This window comes from Nothoprocta perdicaria, unplaced genomic scaffold (genome assembly GCF_003342845.1).
Source record: "Nothoprocta perdicaria isolate Ctin4 unplaced genomic scaffold, notPer1 scaffold_71, whole genome shotgun sequence".
NCBI classification, from domain to species: domain Eukaryota; kingdom Metazoa; phylum Chordata; class Aves; order Tinamiformes; family Tinamidae; genus Nothoprocta; species Nothoprocta perdicaria.
In genome coordinates, this window is record NW_020455988.1 from 1,221,007 (window position 1) to 1,233,687 (window position 12,681).

At 40.0% G+C, this 12,681-nt stretch overlaps 1 protein-coding gene across 1 annotated transcript in view; it reads left to right on the plus strand.

The window, feature by feature from the left end:
* The window catches only part of COL25A1 (collagen type XXV alpha 1 chain), a 246,054-nt gene that overhangs the window by 202,132 nt on the left and 31,241 nt on the right, over window positions 1-12,681 (plus strand). Inside the window, exons 21-23 of the mRNA XM_026050874.1 lie at window positions 9,636-9,698; window positions 10,230-10,298; window positions 11,185-11,229. Coding sequence (XP_025906659.1) covers window positions 9,636-9,698; window positions 10,230-10,298; window positions 11,185-11,229 — 177 coding nt within the window. The remainder of the gene's footprint in view (window positions 1-9,635; window positions 9,699-10,229; window positions 10,299-11,184; window positions 11,230-12,681) is intronic.

Below are 12,681 nucleotides of genomic sequence, written 5' to 3' on the forward strand. Positions count from 1 at the left end.
CAAGAGCAGTCCCAGTGATACCTTACAGAGAAGCAGATTTGAAGCAAAACTGAATGCTGATTAAAAATTACTTCAAAATAACAATGGCCAGGTAAAAGAGCATGGAGGCAATCCAGCTACTAGGGCATGCAATCTACTTGTGCTTTCCCAGTGTTAATTACAAAAATTCAAAAGTGTGTTCCCTTCCTTTACGATTTGTTGTTTGTTACGTTCCCATTGGAACTCAGAGTTCCCATTGGAACTTTATAAAACTCACTAAAATATTTCTTTGTTATTCTAATAGTGATATACAGTGGTGATGTAATACAACAGACCCCATACAAACTTATTACAGCTCATACAAAGTTAGTGGTCGTTTTTCTTAACATGAAAATGTGTTAGAGAATTCTCACAGTTCACATACCTGTATAGTAGCTCTCGGCAGGGATTTTGCAGTCCAGGCCCTGGCTTTCAGAGGTGGTCACTGGGTGACCCAAGCTGACTGCAAACAGAGGACAAAGTGACAAGGTTCTTTACAAGGTAGCAGCTACTTTGCCTCCTTTCCAGTGCATACAAATTACATATTCTCATTGTGCTGGTATTATTTTACTACCGTATTACTCTTTTAACCTTGTGTTGTGTTATACACGCACATGCATGCACTCTCAGAAGTCTTCTGCAAAATTTTCGGTTGACATCTCGCATTTTGGAAGTGTTAGGATTGCCTCTACCCTTTGTGATCCTTCTTCAGTATTACATAGTTGAAATTACAGAATGTAATGTAAGTGCATCTGAAGTACATTAATTTCTGCAGATAATTGGACCTAGACTATGTTCCCCAGCCAAGCAGTCAAGGTATAGAAACAATATATTTTCTGGAGACTCTCTGCTGCCTGATTTTTGAAGAGTTTTTGTTAATATCTCCTACTTCTTCCTTATAAGACATAGGGATATTTTATTCACAGGAAGCTCTAGGAGGTGGTTCTAATCTTAAATATCCATCGAATAATGGGTAATAGTCCCTTTTCTTTAAATCTGTCAGTCGAACAGCAGATTTGCTGTCTTCTGAATGAATCTGTCAGTAGTCACAGGCAGTATTATGAAAGGTTACAGGTAACTGCACATCCAGAGCACTGTTTACACTAAGCCATTAGTCTATGAAAATGTAGTTGTCGTGTCAGGCAGTGGACAGTCTTTTTCTAGCTGTCTCTCATCTATCTTCTTGTGGATACAGAACATTCCTAAGGCATCGAGACCAGTTTTCTTGAAAGAATAGCCAAACTACTTAAAGGATTACTATCCTTTATCCCAATCATTGGGAATTTTTCAGCTTCTTGTAATATCCGTTTCAATTAATAAGTGTGCCTTCCGTAGAGCCTTCTAGAGCTTGGTTGAATGTGGTAYTGGAGCCTGAATGTGTGGCAGCCTCAGAAGGGCACACATGTACCATGGTTGAATTGAGAGTATGCAGCAGGGTTATTATAAATTACTTTCCTAGACTCATTCCCCATGTGCCTGCAGATGTTTTGGGAGTTCTTCTTGTTCTTTTTCATCCTCTTTTCGTTATTGGTTGGTGCCATGGAGGAAACACAAGCGCAATCAGTTATTTCAGGACAGTGATGGAGCTGTGTGTGACATGCTGGAGAAGCTTTACCACCTGTTGTTGTTTTGGAATGGTTGAAAATTTAGTGAACCCCTGAATGTGCTCCACCATGTCACTTAGGAAATGAGTACGGCRCTTAAACACAGAACATTAACTCATCACTGCAATAGCTCACAACCGACACCAAGGAGACACAAAATACTGTCTATGAAACACAAATTTCATCTGTTTCTTTTATCTCCTAACTTTTATGGTGTGATAAATGCAAAGCATCATTCACTAAAATGAAAAGCATTTATTGCGATGTCAGGCATCTCTAAAATACCAAAATTAAAAAGTCAGGAAATACAAAAACATTGCATTTTTTGTGACATTTAAGCACGGCAATCCTTGAGCCCATCACTGCAGAAGGAAGCCTTCAGCAGAACATGGGCTTCTTACTAGTAGCAGCGTTTGGCAGCTTCTGGCTTTTCTTCAGTATTTTTGGCATTTCTCTCTGCTTACTCTCCTTCGTTTTTAAGACCACTGAAATAAAGTCAAACTCAGATTTGACTCAGGCTTCAAGAAAACTGCTGTTGAATGATATGAAAAAGGAAAGAAAGACTTTCTCAGTCTTCCATCTTTGGGAGGGAGGGTTTTCTGTGCTCTCAAATCCAGGGGTACTGTCCGAGTCAATACATGTGTCAGTTTGCAGTCGCCTGTATTCTTTTATACAGCTGCTTCGTATTGACTTCACTGACGAAGGGTTCAGAAGAACCTGAATATGGGAATTAGGCTGTGTCTTTTCTCTCTCTTTTTTTTTTTTTTTTAATGAAAGCAAGAGCAGGTCTAATTTTTTTTTCCTCTGCATTACTAAAAATCTTATCCATGACTCTCAGTGCTGCGGAAGGACCGTTCCATAGGACCATTTTTTTTTCTCTCTCTTTTTTTTTTTTTAAATAAAGGTTTAGTAGACTTGATATTCCTTTCATCTAGTCATTTAAAAAAAAATAAATCTTTCAGAGAAAATAAAAAGGCAACATTTTCTAGCTGTGTGCTTAATAGTTAGTCTCCTGAAYGTTTTAGAAGCTGTAGAAGAGATATTCTGTATTGTTGAAGCTTATTTTTTGTCTGTACTCTTCTGTACTCTTTCTGCACTTTTTCTTTTGGCATCTGGTAGCACATTGAAAAGAATATAAAGTAAATGACTGTTTCAGCTGTTTCATTTTGGAGCTTAATACTATTCAGTACGTAAACTTCAAATTGCTTTTTCTCTCAGGAGTTCTTAGGAAAGTTGATTACATTTCCCTAATGCATTTTCCCTTTTCTCTTTGTAAGGGATCAATATTTCTGTTCTTCCTGTTTTTTGTATTTGCCAGGGCCTGTTACTAGGAAACTTGCCCTGTCTGTTCCTTTCTGTTGTTTCCAGGCATCAGTTGTTGCTGTGCAGGCTTAGATTTCTCTTTATCCCATCAGTCCCCATGCTCAGAGCTCTATTCTAGGCTGAACTCGGGAGCTAGAAAGGGCCAGCTGACCTTGTGATAGATGTTTCAATTTCTGGATACAGAGAGGTGCTGGACATGTTACTGCAGCAAGTGAAAACTCTAGGAATTAAGCCTCATACCTTGCATTACAAAAATGTATAGTCCTTATATGCATTTGCCTCAATGGACATGTTTATTGAAATATTAAAGTGAACTAATTTCCAGCCTTTCTTAACTTGCATGATGGTGTTCTCAAGAGTGGGTCATCTCTTGAATAAAGGAAAAGGTGCAATGCAGTCTAGGTAAAATAGTGAAAAGTACAACATATAATGATGTATGTTCTACTAATGATGCATGTTCTGGGTGAAAAGGAAAAGTGATCTGAAAAAAATAGGATTTAGTCACTTGCATGTGGAGGACTAGTTTTCAAAGTAGGTCCCTGCATGGATATGATTTCCAGAGTGGAAATACAGAATCTAGCATATATCTGTGCATATCTGTATGCACACAGTTAGCCACCTAGTTTTGTTCCTGTCTTCCTAGCTGTCTCTTTTCCACATGCTGTAGCAGCAGTCACTCGCACACAGTAGACTGTGATTTTCCAGACCTAATTTTGAAAATCAAGACAAGAAAATGAAATCATCATTAATGTTATATTGTGTGCTTGTGGCAGGAGTGTTTACTTGGGCATTTTTAGGGGTATATGCAGGTCTTAATAAACCATCAAAAACTATATACATCAGTTCCTGAAAGCCCTTGTTTTCTTTCTTGTAAAAGGCTAAAGCATAAGTAAGTGAGAAACAGGATATGAATATTCTCTCCTAAAGTTATTGCTAGTGGGAATATAGAGCTTAGGAGCATCTGCTTCACAACATTCATTATAGCATCACTTAATTTTTCTTTGTRTTGAAAAAAATATCCAAATTTGAATGTGATTGAGGAATCTGCAAATCTAATGTTCAGTTGTAATCAGAAATCAAGTATTCCATCAGCCATAAAAAAAAGACATAAGCTGAAAATACTCCCCAGCCTCAGGTGTAACAATTTTAGATGGTCATCATTGAGTTGCATACAGCAACATTCATCACTTCGAAGAGTAACAACAAAATTCCTTGAATTTAACAGCTAGTATTTCTAAAGGAAACTTTAGAAACTTTAAAGGAATCTGTTTGGGACAGATTCTAATAATTTGGCGGATCAGTGAGTGCAAAGAATTAAAAATGAAGCTCTTGTTACATGAAGTGTTTTTATTCTTCTAATCCTCACAAGTAGGTATCATGTTGATGTGAATTATAATTAGCCATTAAGTAAGAAGTCCTTGATATGACTAATGAATTTAGAATTAATCAGAATTATTCCTGGTTGCTTTAGCACCCTTTCAACTCAGCACACACACTTCAGGCAGACTGAACTTTAAATTAGGTTCATGAAAGAGCAATCCGTGTTGTATAGAGGAGGGCTAGTTGCAGAGGCTTCACGGTTTGGACAGGTTTAAAGGTAGTCCATTTCACTCTCTTAACTCCCAATGAATCACACAGGCTAAATGTGCATTTAGAAATTCAAAACCAGAACTGTTTTTTCTAAGTTTAGAGACTGACATAGGAGTAAAGACATGGTTTCAGATAGAATCAGTGACCCAGACAACCTGTTTAACTGGCCATTTTTGGAGCCAATTCTGAAYTGCTATTAAAAAAACCTTACCAAAGACCATATGAAATGGATTTGGTTTTTATCATATTTCTTTTTACCTTGCTCATTTCCATCTTATGAGCTGAATACCTGTCCTTCTGAGAGTAAAACTTCTATGAACTTTAGACTACATAGGAGGCCCTCCAAAGCCCTTCCACAGTAAAAAGTGTAAGTGTGGGGGTGTGTGGGTGTGTGTGTGCRCGTGTGTATGTGCGTGTGAGAGGCGCTCTTCTCTCTGTCTTATGTAGTCTAAGGCTGTTTGAATTTCTGAGAAATCCCCTCCCTGGGCTTGAGCCCCGCGGCCTCGCTTGCAGAGGCGGGCACGGCAGGGGCAAGTGCAGCGCCCCTGATGGCTGCAGCTCGCAGCTGGCGCTCCCTGCTCTGCAGAAGTGCAGCGTCTGGCCTAGGGGGAACCCTCGAAAAGAAGCAGGTGGCAATTTCAGGAAAATCAGCGCAGGCAACTCTGAGTCAGATCCGGTCTGTTATAACTGCAGTACTGCTATTTACACATCAGGGTTTTTGTTTGCTCACTAGCTTGTCCCTTAGTATTGCTGCTTCTGTGGGATCTTCCAGAAGCATTAAAGGCGGAAAGCACACCAGGAGCCCAGGAGTGAGTCTAGGTAATGCAGAGGACAAGCACGCCTTGGTCTGCTCATGAAAATGAGCACTGTTCTGTGTGCAGGCTGAGCGTGTGCAGCTCCTGCTGGTCGCTGCTGCCCACTTAGGCCCTGGGCGTGCAGCAGGGCTGCCCACCGGAGCAAGGCGGTAAGTGCTCGGTGGGAGGTTGGTCTCAGTTAATTCCCAGTGCTGCATTAGACCCGCGTTGCTCCTGCACCTGTGTCAAATTAGTAGTGATTAAAAAGCAATTAGCAAGTAGAATGTTTTACTTTAGACCTCTTGCAAGTCCATGTTTTAGCTAATGAATAGCTCTATCAAAGTTRCAGGAGAACAGTGAGAGTGAGCAGTGTGTCTGAGGGCTAGCCTTCAATATCAAAATCAGTCTCTGCTTTATTCTGTAAAAGCTTTGATCAACCTGAAACAAACAGTGATGAATGTGTCTAGATAATTGCGTAAAAAGTTGACTGCTTCTAAAGTTAATTTCATGTCCTTCTACATGCTTTTTTAAAATATTAATTCTAGTGGACTTCACATTATKCTAGGTACACAGTGTGGCAGTTTTAGGGCTCTTCTCTATTTCACACATTCTGCATTATCCAGTAAGAGAAAAGATGGGCTTTAATGGGGTTTGTGGGAGGTAGCATTTAATTTGTTTAGTGACCCAGCAGTAATTCTGTATTTGGCAAATGCGTGAAGGTTAAAATAACAAAGTACAGAGGTAGACTCTTAGTCTCTTCAGATATCATCTCAAGCCATTAAAATTGTTCTTAAAAATGAAAACAAATTGCTGCTATAAAATGGAAGCAATTCACAAAATTGTTTTCTTTAAGTCCAAGTTGCCTGTATTGTATGATGGATGCAGATTTTCCCAAGCCCTCATAAATGGACACAGAATGCTGAAATTCATCTTCCTCTGCAGTGTGACATTTCTTCATCAGTCATTTCATAATAATTATGCCAAAGGGTTAAACTAAAATGCAGAAGGAATCATCGTGATGGCACACGGTATTTCAAAGGGAGAACTTCCTTACTCCCCCTTCACATTCTACTTGTTCAATATTTCTTTCTGGATATGATATTTATTGCTGGATATGATATTCCTCTTTCTGGGTATGATATTTATTGCCCCTGCTTTAGCAGGAAGAGCAGCTCTGGTAGATTCTTACTAGATTAAACTTTGTTTTTATGGTAAGAAATTATGGTGAGATGTTTTCAAAAGCATTATGAATTTTGGTTACTCTGGTTCCTTGCATTCTTTTTTAGCATTTCACAGTAGTTTGGGAATAATGCTGAGCTTCCTAAAGCAAGATGCATAGGAGATGCTGTAATGATGCCCAAGCTACAGTGATGTTAAATCAAAGTGCAGTCCCAAGGCGGCCTTTACCCTTGCATTGCTACAGCAATGTGCCAGATAACTGTGGCACATTGTGCCATGTGCCTAAAACAAAAACTAAACTCCCTTACTCCTTGGCTTTCTAACTCCATTGCTCTGTGACTCTGGCATCCTGTTTGTGTGAAAAACTGATCAAAACGTTTTTTTTCTCTCCTCTGCATTAGAGGGACATCAGCATGCCTCGCTGCAGAGAAACTGTTTTCATTACACTTTATGCAGCACTGGCRGTGCTAATCTTGATAGCGACTCATTTTCATTCTCGTTACCACGAGGCAGAGAGGGTCACATAAAGCCAGAAGCTGGCAACGTTTGCAGGGCACCGCTGCAGATACAGTGGGSAGGCTGGATGGGCGCTGCGCTGCTGCTCATGTGTCTGCCGAGCAACCGAGCCAGGAACAGTGGAGCCAAAGCTGCTGTAGTCGTTACCTCGCTGCGACTGGTGCGCAAGGCCTCACCTACTGGGCTGTTCCAGTTAATGTCTTATGCTGAGGGTTTACTCTAGAGATCTCCAGTCTTAGAAAGGGCACTGCAGGTTTCACATCATGTAAGAAAATGTGTTATGTTTCTACTTATAAACTTAGTTCAGGTAGCAAATGAGATTTGTCTTTTAAGCTACTTGGCCTCTCTGGCACTAAGTAGCAGGAGGTTTCATGTTCCTGCTAGCTCTTGCAGTTTTCGTTTGTGCTGACAACATGCTGTTGGATCCCGTTCAGTCTGGCATCCATCACAACCGCCAGCCTCTCTCAGCAGAGCTGCTACTGGGCCAGTCAGCTCCTACTCTCTACTGACACATGAGCTGTTCCTCCCCACGTGTGCTGATGTTTTCGAGGGCAAGGTCACAGAAAATCTGCACGCAGCTTACGCTGATGGTGCTACCAGTCTCCTCCATTATCCATTCCAGTGGCTGTTGCAAAGCACCTTTCCCTTGTCTCTTTGGAGAGGAGGCTGGGACCCTTGAACACAGATCTARTTTTTGCTGTTGATTTGTTTTTGGTTTTGTTGGCTGGTTTTTGTTTGTATGCTTTTGCCAGAACTCATCTTGCAATAAGGAACCAATATATCTTGAACCAGGTACCAAAATGTGACCCAAAAGCTGGGCATCACCTTGTGATTAGCACTTGTAAGCCTTAGCACTGAAAAGATTAAATCCTGTAATCACTATGGGTTTCATCTACCAGAAGTCACAATTAGCTGGCAAGAAATGAGCCTTTGTAACTTTTGTGTTAAAACAATTTGGGGCTGTAAAGCACCTCCTCTTCTAAAACAAATGAGTACTTCCTCTTCTAAAACAAATGATTGAAACTTCACTTACTGACTTGAAAATATTTAGCTCTAACCTGATGCTACTCTTGCTGACGTTCACTGACCAAAGACTCACACAAACTGTAGTATGATTTTTCTAATGGCTGCAAGAAACAAGCTTCTGTGTGACACGCGTCTTTTAATTTATTTCTTGGTCTCTTTTGCATGGTTTGTTACTACATAGCAATTCTAAATCAGGGCCAGYTAGAGCTTCACATGGGAAAAGTTATTACCCAGTTTTATTTTTACTCTGATTGTCTAAACTGTTGAGCTCCAACTGTGAACTTGCTGTGGCCYTCTCTGTAACCACAGAGAGAGAGCCCTATTTCAGTTGGCTTGCTGGAGACCTTTCTTACCTTGAACTGTCAATGGCAGGTGTTGATAACAGCCCAGATAAAAATGCAGGTACACTTCCTTATCTCCTTGCCTGGTGCGGCATACCTGAATTTCTATGCAGATGACTGCATAGAAGCTGCTTTATCCAACTGCTATATTCTCTGTTTCCATATTCTGTCAGTAATTATTTCAGTGTAGGATTATGACACATTTGTCTCCTTAGCATTTTAAGGAGGCACTCAGTGGGGATGTTTTTAGTCATTAATAATCTCAATAGTATTGTTGAAAGGCTTAAAAATAAGTTTTTGTTAATTTGACTATCCTACTGATTTCTTAAGACTAAATCTTGATTTCAATTTATGTGGAAGATGTTAAGAATCCAAACCAGRAAATACTGTTCAGGAAACTTTGTGGAAGAAAACATTTGGTTTCTTATCCTGCCTTATTCAGCCATGGAAGTAGGTGTGGTGCCTCTGCGCTGGCCTAGCGCTGCTGCGCTGCAGCTCGGCCCAGCCCCTGCTCTGAGTCTGTTACATCTGCACAAATGAACGGGCAGGAAGAGGCAGCGCAGAGAGGGATTAGCTGCTGTAGCACCTTCCCAGCTGCTCACGAGCCAGAGAAGTTGTCTGGGTGCGGAGAAGTGAAGCCRGTCACTGTCAGAAAGAGCTGAGTGCCATGGTGCTGGGAGTCTCCTGCTGGCATTTCACTTTGGAGCTGGTTTTTGGGGTGATGTAGTTGCTTTCTGGGGTGATGTAGCTCTCACGAAAGAAGGAGGGTACTGTCTGCCTCTTGTTTTGTCTGTAATATTATTATTGTTTTCTGTAATATTCTCACCCATCTGCACATCCGTTATATGCTGCAGTATAAATTGTCTCATAACATACAGCTAAAATGAATTAGTCTCTTTTTTAATTCAGTAATCACCGAGAGCCCCCTTTCTGCCTCAGTCTTGCTTTGATACTCATTTGGTGAATTAGACTATAATCCAGGTTGCATATTAACAGTCCTTAACCTCATAAAAACAGTACTTTATGCCTTTTACTTCATTTGCATTTCATATGCTGTGTGATGACTTGCTATAACAATTTATGCTGATGAGAATTACCCATAATGAAAAGTATGTCTGTGTAAGTGTTGCATCACGGCTGGAGAGCTTTGGGCAATTGAGGGAAAGCACTACCCAAGATAAGCATTTATCACTACCTACTGCTAAATAAATAATCTAGTATTTTCTCCTATTATCCTTTTAAAGGGTGAACCAGGTTTCATTGGTCCACAAGGAGAGCCTGGGTTACCAGGCCTGCCAGGAACGAAGGTAAGGTTTTTTAGCTGACGCTTGATTATGCAGTCCTAGAGGCAAAGTCAAATTCAGCTTGCTTGGTATATAGCAAAGATCGTGGCTGTGCTAATGATATAAGAATTTCCCAGATTCCATTTTTGTAAATGCCCTGGAAAGTTTAGAGTTCAGGGTAAAATCTAGTGCTTGAAAAAGTGAAAAGTCATAGTTCATGGACTAGCAAACATTTTCCTTTCTAGTGATGCCATCAAAAAACGTGAGCACAGATGCTGTATCCATTTGTGACTTGTTTAGGTTCATTGGTTGCTTCTGTTTAATGTCAGGCATCCCAGAAGTGAGACATGAGGTAGCCGTGGCTGTCTGACAGAGCTCTATTTCCATAATCTTGTTAAAAAAGGTCAGGAGAGTGTATGCAGATATTAGAACACTGATGCCACACACTTAAGAAATGTATTTTTTCTTCTGGGGAATTGGTTTCTTTCGCCACATTGAGTTGCTTGTGTACCGAAGACAGTGCAGTATTAGGATATATTTTGTCTGCTGCAACAGGGTGACAAAGGGGACACAGGCCCCTCTGGGAAGGGTGAACGAGGTGACCCTGGAGTTCCCGGATCAAAGGTCAGTCTGATTTTTACGCTGGAAATGTTTTGTTAGTTTTAAAATTGTGAACACATATGTTTTTTTGCTGGAAAACAAACAGAAACCTGCTGAGTGAGCTTTTTTAAATGGTGATATAGTCAATTATTACAATTTAGTCCAGAAGACAATGGCAGTTTTGTGTTCACAGCTGTAGAATTACAATCTAAATGACCTCTATTGTTGGTCAAGAAAGTAAAGACACTACTTAGGCATACTGTCATGGAACTGACCTAATTTGTAGCACTCCAGCTTCCAGCATCAACGTCTAAAYTCCTTGACCATTGTAACTCTCGAGGGGAATGCAGAGGAGATGCATTTGGCACGCTGTTTTCTAATTCTGTAAAAGACAGAGATCATTCTAACCACATTTCAGTGTGTTCTTAATGTTTTGCACTATGTAGTTACTCTCAGGCTTTCCTAAGAAAACCTGAGAACCCTAAGGATTCTTACGCTAAGGTAAGAAGCCAGTTAGCTTCTTTTTCATCAGAGCTTGTGGGAAAAAACACTGTAACACTTTAATTTCCTTATCTTAGGATATTTAACTATCTTATCTGTACTTATTTATAGTATTTCAGGAGCTATGGAATTAATGTGGTTCATTCCTGCAAACCAGTGTTCATAGTATCTACTGACTAATTCCAGTGCTGCTTAGACTTTTGACAGATGGAATCTGTGGCCTTTGCATGCCGATATGCAGGGATCTGTTACTTTGGAGACTATTAAATTCAGGGTTCTTTCTAATTCATAATCTTGATCATGTGAAATGAAGTGTTTCTGCTGATCCATACTGTACCATTATTAATTTCTTTCTCTTTGCACTCTCATTGCTCTATCATCTTCCTCTTGTCCATCTTCCTTCAAACAGGGAAGAACTGGTGAACCTGGATCGAGAGGCCCCAAAGGGTCAAAGGTCAGTAGTAATAACTCTGTTTTTACTGCAATAACTGAGCAATATCTGTGATAATTTGTAACATCTTACACTTCACTTGTCTTACAAATACACTGCAACAGATTTACAAACTACAGATGCAGTTTTCCGTATAAACAAAACATTCTGGCTTTCAGTTTTAGATTTAGAATCAAATCCTGTGTATTTTAAACACTGTGACTAATTCTTCTGATCGTTTTAATGGCTATTCCTTCCTATTTGCTCTGTGTGTTTTCACATTCCACTTGGTTTGTCAATGGACAATTTGTGCAAGTTAACCTAAGTGCCACAACCAACTCTTGACTGTGCCTGCAGAGCATAAATAAAAGGGTTTTTTKTTGTTGTTGTTTGKTTGGTTGGTTTGGTTTGGTTTCCAATAATTTTGTGGATCAGCTCTTTGATCTGTTAGGAAGCAGCAGTGTTCCAGGACTGTGGGTTCAGAAATGCCAGCCAGTGAGTCCTACAGCGACAAGGCTTGGCAGATGCGTTRCATTCTGGCTGCTCATAAGACTACTTTGATCCTGTCTGTTAAGTGCTCCATAACCCCATTCCCAGGGAGCTGATGAGTGAATTAACGCAGCAGAGAGAGCAAACGAGTAAAGGAGTCTCTCAGTAGCCTTCAATACCTGGGCACCTCCCAAACACACCCAAAAAATTCCCTTTGTATCACAAAAGGCAAACAGTTTTTCAGGAGGTCTGCCTGCATAACTACCTTGAAAATCTGGCCTAYGGGAGTTAGCCTAGTAGTGAGGAACTCTATTTTTGAGCAGCTGCAATGCCATGTATGCCTGCTCTGCCACRGCAGCACTGAAAAGAAAGATGGAGATGGCACCACTTTGATTATGTCCTGCCATCAATCTCCTCTCCATATTCCTTCTTTGCATCCATGAAAACTTTCTACTATTTTGTGTTTTTTTTCTATTAACCAGAAGATGAATTAGTCATTCACCTCCAGGATATATCAAATATTCAGAGATATAAACAGGAGATATAAACTCTTAACTAAATTGTTTTTAAGTAAAATAAAAATATATGAGTTTCCTATGAAAGTGACTCAGAAGTGAAATGAATCATAGTCACTGAATGGTGGGATATGAATACAGATATATTTGAAATACTCCCCACTGCAGGAAACATACTGCTAACAGCCAGAAGGAGAAAGCTGAGAACAAGATGGTAAAGATCTTAAGCCTACTGCAGTAAAGGAGTAAAAGAATTCTCTAATGCTGGAAGTGTTTGTAGACTCAGAACAATGAGGTTTAGAAACATATGGGAGTCATGATAAAGTTTATGCATTTARAAACATATCTTTGAAAAAGTTGTTGAGTGATTTCAGACTTAAGGCTTTTGACTGATTTGCCTTCTCTAGCCTTTCCTTGAGGCTTTTGATAATGGTGGCATCAGGAATAATGAAATTATGTAAATTACTTAATT